The sequence below is a fragment of the Bos javanicus genome, chromosome 10 (genome assembly GCF_032452875.1).
Source record: "Bos javanicus breed banteng chromosome 10, ARS-OSU_banteng_1.0, whole genome shotgun sequence".
NCBI lineage: Eukaryota > Metazoa > Chordata > Mammalia > Artiodactyla > Bovidae > Bos > Bos javanicus.
In genome coordinates this window covers 26292365-26306861 of record NC_083877.1, presented here as the reverse complement: position 1 = coordinate 26306861, position 14497 = coordinate 26292365, and the positions used below count along the sequence as shown (strand labels likewise).

At 43.7% G+C, this 14497-nt stretch overlaps 2 protein-coding genes across 2 annotated transcripts in view; both read left to right on the top strand.

The window, feature by feature from the left end:
* Positions 1-8217: 8217 nt before the first annotated feature.
* PNP (purine nucleoside phosphorylase) lies at positions 8218-14494 on the top strand. The gene is made up of 6 exons (XM_061430639.1): positions 8218-8355; positions 10229-10398; positions 12362-12465; positions 12670-12845; positions 12937-13127; positions 13858-14494. The coding sequence occupies exons 1-6, from the start codon at positions 8222-8224 to the stop codon at positions 14073-14075; spliced, it is 993 nt and encodes a 330-aa protein (XP_061286623.1). The 5' UTR covers positions 8218-8221; the 3' UTR covers positions 14076-14494.
* RNASE10 (ribonuclease A family member 10 (inactive)) overlaps positions 10311-14497 on the top strand; it is a 43423-nt gene continuing 39236 nt past the window's right edge. Inside the window, exon 1 of the mRNA XM_061430645.1 lies at positions 10311-10398. The gene's annotated coding sequence lies outside the window, so the exon portion shown is untranslated. The remainder of the gene's footprint in view (positions 10399-14497) is intronic.

Sequence of the window (14497 nt, the reverse complement as noted above, 5' to 3'; positions counted from 1 at the left end):
GGTCCCTTTGATAAAAAAGTAAGAACTGTATGAAAATCAGCATGGAACAGGAAATGAGGGTAAAAGTGTTGGACTCCAAGGTTTTAGAAGTTGGGCAGGGCCCAACAGGCACACACAGTCCATTAGTAACTATTTGTGCTTATTTAAGAAAAAAATATATTTTCTTTTAACTTATGTGTATTATTTTTTTTTCAAATGGTTACTAAGTTGTCAGGCACCAAGCAAAACTCTTAGGTGTTTCTTTTGATCTAGAAGTGCTGTGAAAATATTGCTGAGATCCTAAGTGCCCTATAAACTGAGAAACTGGAAACCTCTGGACTGGGATATTAAAAACAGATCAAAATGGAGTATGGAGACATGGCTTGTGATGGCCTAACGAGAAATAATAGACATTTAATAGATATTTCACATATGTGACCATTAAGTATTAGCTACATACCAGTGTTCTTAGTACCCCAAATACACACACAGACAGAATGTCTAAATCTGTTCCCTTTAAAGGTAAAAATCCTGTGAGGAAAAAAATCCTGTGGAAAGTAGTGAGAGATGTTAACCAACCAAGGTTAGGGGTAGGAAACCAAGGTAGGGTTTGAGGCAGTCTGGGGCCTGGGACCTTCTGGTGGATAGACCACTAAAATGTGTTCTGAAGAGGTCTGCTGGGCCTCATAGAGGAGACTTCTCACTAGGTCATTGGTGAATTTGAGATTAAAAAGGTTAGGGTCCAAATGATTGTGTATAGAAGCTTGGTTTCTGTACTTGAATTCAGAATAAAGTATGTTGTGTGGTTCTGATGGTTATGTGACCCTGGCCAAGGTGCAATCTGGTAAATTGTCCTTGCCTTTCATATAATAGTACATTTCTTTGGTGCCCAGAAAGTTTATATACACTTCTGACTCTTCCTTGAATGACACTGGAAAAACACTACAGAATATTGAGTCTTGTTCCCCAGTTTTCCTTTTGTAGATATATTTCATATCATCTTCACTTAATTTACATAGAGACCATTACAATTAATTGATTAAGGAACTGTCCCAGTTGCCAGTGGCTAAGACTCTGTACTCCCAATGCAGTGGGCCTGGGCTCAGTCCCTGGTCAGGGAACTAGATCCCACACACCACAACTAAAGATCCTGCAGGCCTCGACGAAGCTCAAAGGTCCCAAGTACTACTACTAAGACGCGGTGAGCCAAATAAAACAGTATTAAAATAAAACAAAACAAAAAACAAACTTAATTAAGGGAATTCCCTGGCAGTCCAGTGGTTAGGACTTGGTGCTTTCACTGCCAAGGGCCTGGTTCAATTTGTGGTCAGGAGCTAGGATCCCACAAGCTGAGTGGTACAGCAAAAATAATAATAATTGATTAAGTTTGGGTTTTTAGATATAATTATGTTCTGTTCTTGTCTTTTGAGTAAACTGAATTGGATTTGGGGTGTTTAACAAGAATATTTTTTTACTTCCCTGGTGGTCTAGTGGTTAAGAATCTGCCTGCCAATGCAAGGGACACAGGTTCGATCCCTGGTCTGGGAAGATCCCACATGCCACGGAGCAACAAAGTCTGTGTGCTCTGCAACAAGAGAAGCCACTGCAACAAGAAGCCAGAGCATCAAAAGGAAGAGTATTCCCTGCTCACAAAAGTAGAGAAAGCCTGTGTGCACCAACGAAGACCCAGAGCAGCCAAAAACAAGTAAGTAAAATAAGTAAATAAGTAAAATTTTAAAAAATAAATAAAAAAAAACCTTTCAGGGACTTCCCTGGTGGCCCACTGGTTAGGACTCCATGCTTCCAACATAAGGGATATGAGTTGGTGAACTAAGACCACAATGCCATGTGGCACAACCAAGAAAATTAAAAGGAAAAAAAAAACCTCCAGCAATTGAATATTGATAGATATTATACCTGGGCTGATTTTTTCTTATGACTGAACTTATCCATCATTCAAAATCATGGTTTCCATGTCTCAATTGTACACACATATCTAAGGTGAAACATTACTTTTGGACTACCCATTTATTACCTTTGCTAAAATTACTGGATGAATAAGGAAAATAATAATAAACCAATAATAGTGATAGAATAAATCAGTCATTTGACACTGCACTCAGTTCTTTATATATGTTATTTTTGTTTTTATATATATTGGAAAATTCCACGGACAGATCTTGACTGGCTGCAGTCCATGGGGTTGCAAAGAGTCATACACAACTGAATATGCACCCATATTGTCATTATTCTTATGTCCCTAGCACAAGAACAGTTCTAGTACATAGTTGATCATGAATGAGTTAGAAACAGGGCTGGGAAACATTGGTTTGGGCCATAGTGTTGGGTAAAAGGGCCAGCAGGAAAGGTTTGAGTTCAGGAGAGTGGAAATAGGTGGAGGATTCCAATAACTAAGTAAGGACCATTGATTTGTGATTTGACGTGAATTTGGTTAAACTTATAAAAGTAGGGGCAGAAAATAGCAGAATTCTTACAAAGATGTTATGTTTAGTAGTTCTGTTACAAGAATTTTCATTTTGGGGAAGAGTTCTCTAATTATCTGAATTCTTTGCATCAATTATTGTGTAAATCAAGAAATTGTCTGTCATTTTCTCATTCGATCCCCACCTTATCCCTATCCTTTGTCTGTGTCAAGGATCCAGGAATTGTGTGTGTGTGTGTATGTGTGTGTTTTCCAATAAAACTTATTTACCAAAACAGACTGACAGCTGTATTTTGCTTGCTATTAGAATACCACCCAATAATATTCACTGACAGTTTACAGCATTTGACTATCTGTTACAAACTACAATTCTTTGTAAATTCTATTATTTCTTAATCAACAACTTAAAAATATATATCCATAATAATGAGTAAAGAATGTATGGAAATATTTTATAAATGACGTAATTTGGAAAACATGGGGGAAATTCCTATTTCTCATTCAGTTCAGTTCAGTTCAATTGCTCAGTCATGTCCGACTCTTTGCAGCCCCATGGACTGCAGCATGCCAGGCTTCCCTGTCCATCACCAACTCCTGGAGTTTACTCAAACTCATGTCCATTGAGTCCGTGATGCCATCCAACCAGCTCATCCTCTGTCATCTCCTTCTGCCTCCAATCTTTCTCAGCATCAGGGTCTTTTCCAATGAGTCAGTTCTTTGCATCAGGTGGCCAAAGTATTGGAGTTTCAACTTCAGCATCAGTCCTTCCAGTGAATATTCAGGACTGATTTAGGATTGACTGGTTTGATCTTCTTGCAGTCCAAGGGACTCTCAAGAATCTTCTGCAACAACACAGTTCAAAAGCATCACTCTTCGGCGCTTAGCTTTCTTTATGGTCCAACTCTCACATCCATACACGACTATTGGAATATTTCTCATTACCGAATCCCAAAGCTTAATACCCATAAGGAATCTGGTTGAAAACACCCAGAGAAGGGGATTTGCTGCATCCTCCTGTGATGATCTGGGAATTCTTGCCACTAGAAACCTTTTCTTCTTCTCTGGGTCTAGATTTAGATCCCTGATTGTTGTTCAGTTGCTCAGATGTGTCCAGTTCTTTGCAACACATGGACTGCAGCATTCCGGGCTTCCCTGTTCTTTACTATCTCCCTGAGTTTCCTCAAACTCATGTCCATTCAGCTGAAGACACAATCCAACTATCTCATTCTTTGTTGCCTCCTTCCTTTTCCACCCTCAATCTTTCCCAAAGTCAGGGTTTTTTCCAATGAGTCGGCTCTTCCCATCAGGTGGCTGGGCATTAGAGCTTTAGCTTCAGCATCAGTCCTTCCAATAAATATTCAGGGGTGATTTCCTTTAGGATTGACTGGATTGATTCCTTGCTATACAAGGGACTCTCAAGAGTCTTCTCCAGCACCACAACTCAAAAGCATCAATTCTTTGAAGCTCAGCCTTTTTATGGTCCCACTCTCACATCCATACATGACTACTGGAAAAACCAGTAGTCTTTGACTATACGGACCTTTGCCTAACTTTGACTAGACAGACCTTTTGTCAGCAAAGTGATGTCTCTGCTTTGTAATATGCTGTCTAGGTTTGTCATAGCTTTTCTTCCAAAGAGCAAGGATCCTTTAATTTCATGGTGCCACTCACTGGCTGCAGGGATTTTGGAGCTCAAGAAAATAGTCTATCACTGTTTCCATTGTTTCCCCATCTAGTGATGGGTAAGTGATGGGACATCTGCATATCTGAAGTCATTGCTGTTTCTTCAGGCAATCTTGATCCAGCTTGCATTTCATCCAGCCCAGGATTTCATGTGATGTACTCTGCATGGAAGTTAAATAAGGAGGGTGAAAATACATAGCCTTGATGTACACCTTTCCCAAGTTTGAACCAGTCTGTTGTTCCATGTCTGGTTCTAACTGTTGCTTCTTCATCCGCATACAGGTTTCTGGTAAGGTGGTCTGGTATTCCCCTCTCTTCAAGAATATTCCTCAATTTGCTGTGATCCACACAGTCAAAGGCTTTGGTGTAGTCAATGAAGCAGAAGTAGATGTTTTTCTGGAATTCTCTTGCTTTTTCTACAATCCAATGTTTGTTGACAATTTGGTCTCTGATTCCTTTGCCTTTACTAAATCCAGTTTGTACATCTGAAGTTCTCAATTCACATATTGTTGAAGTCTGACTTGAAGGATTTTGAGAATTACCTTGCCAGCATGTGAAATGAGTGCAATCGTGGGGTAGTTTGAACATTCTTTGGCATTGCCCTTCTTTGGGATTAGAATGAAAACTGACCTTTTCCATTCTTATGGCCACTGCTGAGTTTCCCAAATTTGCTGGCATATTGAGCACAGTACTTTCACAGCATCATCTTTTAGGATTTGAAATAGCTCAGCTAGAATTCCAACACCTTTACTAACTTTGTTAATAGTGATGCTTCCTAAGGCCCACTTGACTTCACAGTCCACCATATCTGGCTCTAGGTGAGTGACCACACCGTCATGGTTATCTGTGTCATTAAGATCTTTTTCGTATAGTTCTTCTGTGTATTCTTACCATCTCTTCTTATCTTCTTCTTCGTTTAGGTCCATACCATTTCTGTCATTTATTGTGCCCATCTTTGCCTGAAATGTTCCCCTGGTATCTCTAATTTTCTATTTTCTATGTACTCTGCATAGAAGTTAAATAAGCAAGATGTAAATGAGTTTATTTTTGGGGCTCCAAAATCACTGCAGATGGTGACTGCAGCCATGAAATTAAAAGACGCTTACTCCTTGGAAGGAAAGTTATGTCCAACCTAGATAGCATATTCAAAAGCAGAGACATTACTTTGCCAACAAAGGTCTGGCTAATCAAGGCTATGGTTGTTCCTGTGGTCATGTATGGATGTGAGAGTTGGACTCTGAAGAAGGCTGAGCACCAAAGAATTGATGCTTTTGAACTGTGGTGTTGGAGAAGACTCTTGAGAATCCCTTGGACTGCAAGGAGATCCAACCAATTCATTCTGAAGGATGTCAGCCCTGGGATTTCTTTGGAAGGAATGATGCTAAAGCTGAAACTCCAGTACTTTGGCCACCTCATGCGAAGAGTTGACTCATTGGAAAAGACTCTGATGCTGGGAGAGATTGGGGGCAGAAGGAGAAGGGGACGAGAGAGGATGAGATGGCTGGATGGCATCACTGACTCGATGGATGTGAGTCTGAGTGAACTCTGGGAGTTGGTGATGGACAGGGAGGCCTGGCGGGGCTGTGATTCATGGGGTCGCAAAGAGTCAGACACGACTGAGCGACTGAACTGAACTGAACTGAACTGAACATAGAGGAGATCTCTAGCTTTTCCCATCCTATTGTTTTCCTCTGTTTCTTAGCATCATTCACTTAAGAAAGCTTTCTTATCTCTCCTTGCTATACTCTGCATTCAGATAAGTATATCTTTCCTTTTCTCCTTTGCCTTTCCCTTCTCTTCACTTCTCAGATATTTGTAAGGCCTCCTCAGACAACCATTTTGCCTTGTTGTATTTCTTTTTTGGGTATGGCTTTGATCACTGCCTCCTGTACAATGTTACAAACCTCTGTCCATAGTTCTTCAGGTACTCTTTCTATCAGATCTAATCCCTTGAATCTGTACGTCACTTCCACTCTGTATTCGTAAGGGATTTGATCTAGGTCTGACCTGAATGGCCTAATGATTTCCCCTACTGTCGTCAATTTAAGCCTGGATTTTCCAACGGGGAGCTCATGATCTGAGCCACAGTCAGCTCCAGGTCTTGCTTTTGCTGACTGTTTAGAGCTTCTCCATCTTCAGCTGCAAATAAAATCAGAGTTTGATATTGGACATCACCATCTGGTGGTGTCCACGTGTAAAGTCATTTCTTGTGTTGTAGGAAGAATGTGTTTGCTATGACCAGTGTGTTCTCTTGTCAAAACTCTGTTAGCCTTTGCCCTGCTTCATTTTGTACTCCAAAGCCAAACTTGCCCATTACTTTTGACTTCCTACTTTTGCATTCTAATCCCCTATGATGAAAAGGACATCTTTTTTTGGTGTTAGTTCTAAAAGGTCTTGTAGGTCTTCATAGAACCAGTCAACGTCAGCTTCTTCAACATTAGTGGTCAGGACATAGACTTGGATTACTGTGATAGTGAATGGTTTGCCTTGGAAATGAACTGAGACCATCCTGGTCATGTTTGAGGTTGCACCCAAGTATTGCATTTCACACTCTTTTGTTGACTATGAGGGCTACTTCAGTTCTTCTAAGAGAATCTTGCCCACAGTAGTTGGTCTTCCGAATTAAATTCGTCCATTCCCGTTCATTTTAGTTCACTGATTCCTAAAAGATTAATGTTCACTCTTGCCATCTCCTATTCGACCACTTCCAATTTACCTTGACTCATGGACCAACATTCCAGGTTCTGCTTTGGCTCAGCCTCTTCATTTTTTCTGGAGCTATTTCTCTTCTCTTCTCCAGCAGCGTATCTACCATCTACCAATCTGGAGGCTTCAGCTTTCAGTGTCTTATCTTTTTGTCTTTTCATACTATTCATGGGGTTTGCAAGGCAAGAACGCTGAAGTGCTTTGCCATTCCCTTCTCCAATGGACCACATTTTGTCAAAACGTTCCACCATGACTCATCTGTGTTGGGTGGCCCTACCCTGCCTGGCTTATAGTTTCACTGAGTTACAGAAGGCTGTAACATGTGATCCATGTGATCATCTTGGTTAGTTTTCTGGGATTGTGGTTTTCATTCTGACTGCCCTCTGATGGATGAGGATAAAAGGCTTGTGCAAGCTTCCTGATGGGAGGGACTGGCTCTGGGGAAAACTGAGTCTTACTCTGAAGGGCAGGGCCATGCTCAATAAATCTTGAATCCAATTTTCTGCTGATGGGTGGGGCTGTGCTCCCTCCTTGTAATTTGGCCTGAGGCAGCCTATAGTCTCTAAGGTAGGGCTATATGTTTTTCCAAATCCTATAATCTCCAGATCAGCTTAATTGCTAGTGAAATTTGCTCAGTCATGTTCTATTCTTTGTGACCTCATGGACTATACCCAATATATAGGATAGATGCCCAATATATAGGGCACCTACCTAGCTGGGGAGTTCATCTTTCAGTGTCACATGTTCACGGGGTCCTCAAGTGAAGAATGCTGAAGTGGTTTGCCGTTCTCCTCTGCAGTGCATGGACTATACTGTCCATGGAATTCTCCAGACCAGAATACTGGAATGGGTAGCTAGCTGTTCCCTTCTCCAGGGGCTCTTCCCACTCAGGGAGCAGCACCCAGGTCTCTCGCACTGCAGGCGGATTCTTTACCATCTGAGTCACCAGGGAAGTAGAATCACCCTTTTTCCTTTGTTCAGGAAGGAACTCAGACAGAGGCTACTTAATTTTATTTCGAGTTTGCAGGATCTAAGGTTTAAATTTTTCTCTTTTCAAATCTCTCATGATTTGCTGTAGACACGGTCAGGAATGGGGGTGCAGACAGATGGTTAGAGGTTCTTCTTCCGGACTTCTAGCCCTGTTCCCGCACAGGCTTCCAAGCTGGAAACCCGACGTGCTGTAAGGACTGGGTGCAGAGGCACAACACTGGACGCTCCCACCTCCCTCCGTCCCATCTCCGCTCCCACTCCGCCTAAGCTAAAGTGCAGCTGGACTGTGGCTGGAAAGAACTTCCATTAGATTTAGAGGCTTGCCCGGGGCTCTTGAGTCTGGGCGGGTCACCATGGAGACGCAGCCAATGGCTGAGTACTCGCTTGCCATTGGCTGGGGACTCTGGCGCTGGGGATATAATGAGCCAGCGCGGTGCAAACAGTCGCTGGGTGGGTAACACTCTGTTACTGGAGCCAGCTCAGCTCAGCGGAGCAGATATAAACCGAGAAGGGCCAACTCATCGAGAGGGCGTCTTCGGGACCATGGCGAATGGGTAAGGCGGGGACCAGGCCCAGGGGATCCAGGAGGACCCTGGGGAGAGGAAATGGCTATCTTCGAGCCCTGAAAACATAGCACTCTGGGTCTCGAGATTGCCAAGAGAGGGAACGAGTGCCCCGGAGATGCAGAGAGTCCTGGCTAGGAGCATGGTATCAGGGGCAAAGCAGCAGAGCGGTGGTGCGGCCCGCCCTGGCAGGGGCGCCGGCGGGAATCGAGCAGGGTGGCGCCATCAGAGCAGGAAGGGGACTGGTTAGTAAATCGTGGACTACTCCCTAAAGGACCCGGTGTTTGTGTGTGCGTGCGTTGGGCCACGCACTTACTGAAGCGAGTATGGAGAGAGCGTGCTTCTCCACCCACATGTCGGGGAAGAGGTGTTCTTAACCCATATGCTCGTCACTGATTCCGATTCGACAGTGTAGGGAAAGCCGCGAGGTACTTTTGGCGCCCGTATCTAGAGTTCCTCCTTCCGAGGAGAGAGTACACCTCGTCCCTCGCGAACACTTCTCTTCCCTCCTAGTTGGAGGTCCAATTAAGTTGCGGATGGCCTCTCCAAGAAAATGAAATTCTTACTCATGACAGATCCTTCCCATTCCCTGCCACCCCTCCCCCACCCACACATCCCACCCCGCACTCCCTGGCGCCCTTGCCTTTGAAAACCTTTATTTCTGCTTTTGTCCTTGAAATCCCTACCCAGCGTTAGGGATCACGGTGGCTTCAGGGTGCCCAGGGATTCGGGGCATTCTTGGAATATTGATGGCTAATGAGGAAGTCCTGTAAGCTGTGGCTTCGACGTGCTTGATGAACCAGGCTTCACTACTATTTTCCTTTCCTTTGCACCTTTTGGGGGTGATATTTGATTAATATCTACCATCTCACTGCTTTTCTCATCTCCATCATCCTTTGACCCCAATTCTATTGCCTCTACCCCGTCCCTTGCCCAGCTACTTGCCTGAGGGTAGCCCAGTGTGAGTCATTGAGTTTCCAAGGCAGTACTTTTGAAAGAAAAAAAAGGTTTCCTCTGGAGGTTTGGTTAGTTAGTTGTGTTCAGCTCTGTCACACCTAGTCTCCCCACCTCCCTTCTTGTTTTTTTTCCAGATAGGTATGAGAGAATTGGACTAGAATTGTGAGAAAAATTCCCAGTTGATTCTTGGGGGTGTCTGGTTATGTCTTTAGGTCTCTGAAAGGCAAAGGACCTTGGATCTTGATGAAGAGAAGGAAAGATGGGAGAAGGCAGGGAGGAAAAATACAGGCAGGGGGAAGAGTTGTAAAAAAAAGGGAAAAAAAAAAAGGTTCAAGTTCTGTGGACCTGTACCATGATTTTATGGACTCAAACGTCTTTGGAGCTTGTTAGCAAGTTTTTAATTCATTTTCAAACAGAGCCTATACAATAGGTGAGGCCAATCACATTCCCTTGCTTTACCCTAGAGAAAAGAATTTGAAGCACAAGTTAACTTGCTTAAAAAGACAAAATCGGGACTAGAATCCAGATAAGAGTTCTGCTTCCCTTAGGCCAGAATTATGAAACCTGTTTTCGGATGAAAATTGCCTGAGGCACTTTTGTAAGAAATAGAGATTCTGGGGCCTCTCCCCAGAATGCTGAATCTGTAGAGGTGGGCTCCAGAGTCTGTAGTGTTCACAAGCTGCTTCTGAGAAACTTACACAGTCAGTTCTCCCCCAGTTCTTGACAACCAGATTTGTGGCCTGGATTTGCTTCTTTGTGCAGTAGCTTGGTCTAGCTCCTTGGCCAACTTCTGTATCCCCTGTCATCTTGGTACCCCTGCCAGCCTTTCTACACTGAAGGTTATTATTTTATGATACCGTTGGGTTGGGAGTGAATCTCACCTTGGTTTTCCATTTTTTCCTGCTAGATATACATATGAAGATTATCAAGAGACTGCAAAATGGCTTTTGTCTCATACCGAACAGCGACCTCAAGTGGCAGTGATCTGTGGTTCTGGGTTAGGAGGTCTGGTTAACAAATTGACTCAAGCCCAGACCTTTGACTACAGTGAAATACCAAACTTTCCAGAAAGTACAGGTACTGGCAAAGGGAAGGGGGGATGAGACTGAGGGATACTGATGGGATTGTGATGGGAGGGCAATGCTTCTATACCTGATCCTGGGTATCCTCTGTAGCATTTGACGAGCAACAACTGTTGTGAGAGAGGGAAAAAACCCATCAAGAATCGGAATGACTTTAGAAAGAAATTCCTCCAGTAGAAACATTTTAACAGACAGAGCATGTGTGTGTGTCAATGGTACTGTATGATGACATATTTCCTGTGCCTAATGACTCAGTTCCTAAAGCTTTACATTACTTCCTGTAGACATCCTTTCCCCCCACACATTGTGGTCAGCACATCCTCATACACCTCGCTCATTTCTTTCAGTCTGCATCCCAAGTGGAAAAAGAAGTGCTTGTAACCTCCCGGGACAAAGTCAGCCCCCCACCCCCACCCTATCCTGTGTGTTCCTACCATTCTCAGTCTCCCCAGCTCTGGCTCCAGTCCTAGAATAAGGCACACACTGCTACATTCCAGCAAATGAACACACTGACTGCCATGTTCTTGCAGACAAATACCCAGGTAATATATGAAAACACAAGAATTGCTTCACACTGACCTTTGTTGGGGGCGGGGAAGGGCCCCCTGTGCACAGTGGAGCTCTGAGGGATCTGAGGAGAGTGTATCCAGCATCTCAATAGCAGCCGGAAGCTCCAAGGCCAGACTTCCCTGGAAGTCCAGTGGCTAACATTCCACAGTTCACTGCAAGGACTGGGTTCCATCCCTGATTGAGGAAGTTTCTCATGCCAAAGGTGAGGCTTAGAGGAGGGTCAGATGAGAAACGGCCAAGTTTACTTGGTCAAGGACAAGGGTAGTTTATTTGGTTTAATTATTAATTTCTCAGGACTAACTTCTGTTGGTTTATTATTAATTTTAAACTTTGTCAACTTATTTTTTATATACTATTTGGGTTTTCCTAACTGTATCACCTCTGCTCTATTACAGGTAACTTTTTCATATGCTCCTCAATCTCTGAGTACCCTCTGAGCTCTCCCTCTTTGTTTTGGTTCTTCTCCCAGACCATTCATTCCCTTCAGAAATGTTAGATGAGAGAAATAGTAATAATTGTTACTATGTCTGTGTGAGGAGTTATCTTTGCAGTCCCACGCCCCTACCTGTCACATACAGGACATGTATTCCCACAGGACTATTTTGTGAGTCACAAAAAAGATTTGTATGGGTCCAATGTCAGCCCCTTTCCTTGTTCATAGCCTTTATAGGAAGCTAGGCTATACCATGAGCTGCCTTTCACGAGTGAGGAAGCATATAGCTTAGTTATGTTCATAAGAATATGCATTTTGAGAGTTTTGAAAGTTTTGGAAAAGAGGTCTATGATTACAAAACTCACTGCATTCATTGTTACCCACTTACTCTATTTTTACCCACTATTCTATTACCCACTTATTTCTTTTATTTTCTTGTCTTATGTCTTTCTCATTCTTTTAAAGGTCTTTAAAAAGTAACTGGTGTATATTCGCATTAAACATCTTTAGCCCCATCGCTCTAATCTCAGAGTGTACTTGTATCTAAGTTTATGATTAATTTCTGTCTCCCCCCCCAGTGGCTTCCCTGGTGGCTCAGTAGTAAAGAATCCACCTGCAGTACAGGAGACCCTGGTTCAGTCTCTAAGTCGGGAAGATCCCCTGGAGAAGGGAATGGCAACCGACTCCAGTATTACTCTTGCCCAGAGAGTCCCATGGACAGAGGAGCCTGGCAGGCTATAGTCCATAGGGTCACAAAGAGCTGGACACGACTGAAGCGACTGAGCACACCCCCACCAGACTTAAACTTTCTGAGAGTGGAGAGGATGATGTTTTCTATTGGTTAATTATACCCTCACATGTTGAACACAGTGAGTCAGGCCAGTGTAGGTGCTCAGGGGATATGTGTTGTATGAAAGCATCATTCCATGCATTTCCTTGTCTTTTCTGTATACAGTGCCAGGTCATGCTGGTCGACTGGTGTTTGGGATCTTGAATGGCAGAGCCTGTGTGATGATGCAGGGCAGGTTCCACATGTATGAAGGCTACCCGTTCTGGAAGGTAAAACAGGGGCACAAGCTTGACTGGGTCTGAAAGAAGGGAGATAGAGCTCTCTCTCCTATTTTACTACCTAGCTGATTAGGCAAGGTAGATTTTTGGTTCTCTCCTTTCTCTTCTTTCATGAGGTATGTCATGTTTATCTGCATGGGTGTATTGGTAAAATTTTAAAGAAAACTCTCTGATGTTTTATCTTTCACTTCTAAGGTGACATTCCCAATAAGGGTTTTCCGGCTTCTGGGTGTGGAGACCCTAGTGGTCACCAACGCAGCTGGAGGGCTCAACCCCAACTTTGAGGTTGGCGATATCATGCTGATCCGTGATCACATCAACCTACCTGGTTTCAGTGGTGAGAACCCTCTCAGAGGGCCCAATGAGGAAAGGTATCTATCCTGCTTCTTTTTGTTTAGATGGGTCAGCTTGGGAGAGCTCCCTGAATTCCATTAATCTGACATAATCCAACCTGTGCTCTAGGTTTGGAGTTCGTTTCCCTGCCATGTCTGATGCCTACGACCGGGATATGAGGCAGAAAGCTCACAGTACCTGGAAACAAATGGGGGAGCAAAGAGAGTTACAGGAAGGCACCTACGTGATGTTGGGGGGCCCCAATTATGAGACTGTGGCAGAGTGTCGCCTGCTGCGGAATCTAGGGGCGGATGCTGTTGGTGAGAAGGGGAACTTGGCTGGTGGCTTCATAATGTGGGGGGACTTTTTTTGTCTTTTTTTTTTTTTTTTGGCTGTCCTGCAGGGCATGTGGGATCTTAGTTCCCCAATCAGGGATTGAATCTGCAGTCCCTGCATTGAAAGCACAGAGTCTTAAACACTGGATTGCCAGGGAACTCCCTTGACTTGGAGGCTTGCAGAGAGGATCCTGGTAAAATAGGTTGGAAAAGAGTAAAAGATTGTAGATTTAGATGATACACTGAGGGAGGGGTCTGCTGTAAGGGAAGGTTGAATTTACTGACTTTAAAGGTGACTGGGAGGTTTGCACTGTAGCCTCAACCCATCACCCAGCACCAAGGACTTTAACCAGTGTAATGCTAATGTGAGAACTTTCCACTGTGTGATAACTGTTTTTGATTGTTTTAACAAATATTATAGGCACCTTCTATACCTCTGGCTGGAAAATAGAATTGCAACATTAGAACTAACTTTAAAATGATCACAAGCAGAGATAGAAATAAAGTATTGCAACGGTGATATTATAAGAAGTGTGTAAAGCCCCCTGAAGCCCAACTCTTTTAGGTAACACAGAACAACCTAAGCTTGACACTAGTTTAGCTGCTTGGTTGGATGTTTTCTTAGTGTCGAATTGTCAACGCGGTGATGAATGGAGGTGAGGCTAAGGGTCATTTGGGGATTCTGACAGTTGGTTTCCCTCTTTCTTCACGTCAGGCATGAGCACAGTACCAGAAGTTATAGTCGCAAGACACTGTGGACTTCGAGTCTTTGGCTTCTCACTCATCACAAACAAGGTCATCATGGATTATGAAAGCCAGGGGAAGGCCAATCATGAGGAAGTACTAGAGGCTGGGAAGCAAGCTGCACAGAAATTAGAGCGGTTTGTCTCCCTTCTTATGCCTAGCATTCCAGTGCCAGGGCACACCGGTTAACCAGCCCCGGAGTGGGTTGGCCTCTCCATTATGGGATCCGGGGAGCTGCTGCCTATTTCAGCCCTTGCTGGAGTCACGTGCCTTTGCCTTAGGTGGCGGCAGAAAGGAGGGTCACCTTCCCTGCTTCTCCCACCAGACCTTACTGGTGCTGAGCCCTCTTCTAGTCATTTTGTCATCTCAAAATGATTTCCACTCCTATTCTTCTTCAAGAACGGAGCCCCAACCCTAGCACACATCCAAGGATTTAGTTTGGGGCCCTCAAACTCAGCACAGGAACTATTACTGGCTTAAGATGGTCCTTTCACATTCCTTAGAGCTCAGTTCTGCCTCCTCAGAGCATTGGCGACCATACAGGGAAGAGCCTATTGCTTTTGGATTTTTATGCTATTGTATTTTGAATAAAGACAAAGATGAAATAATTT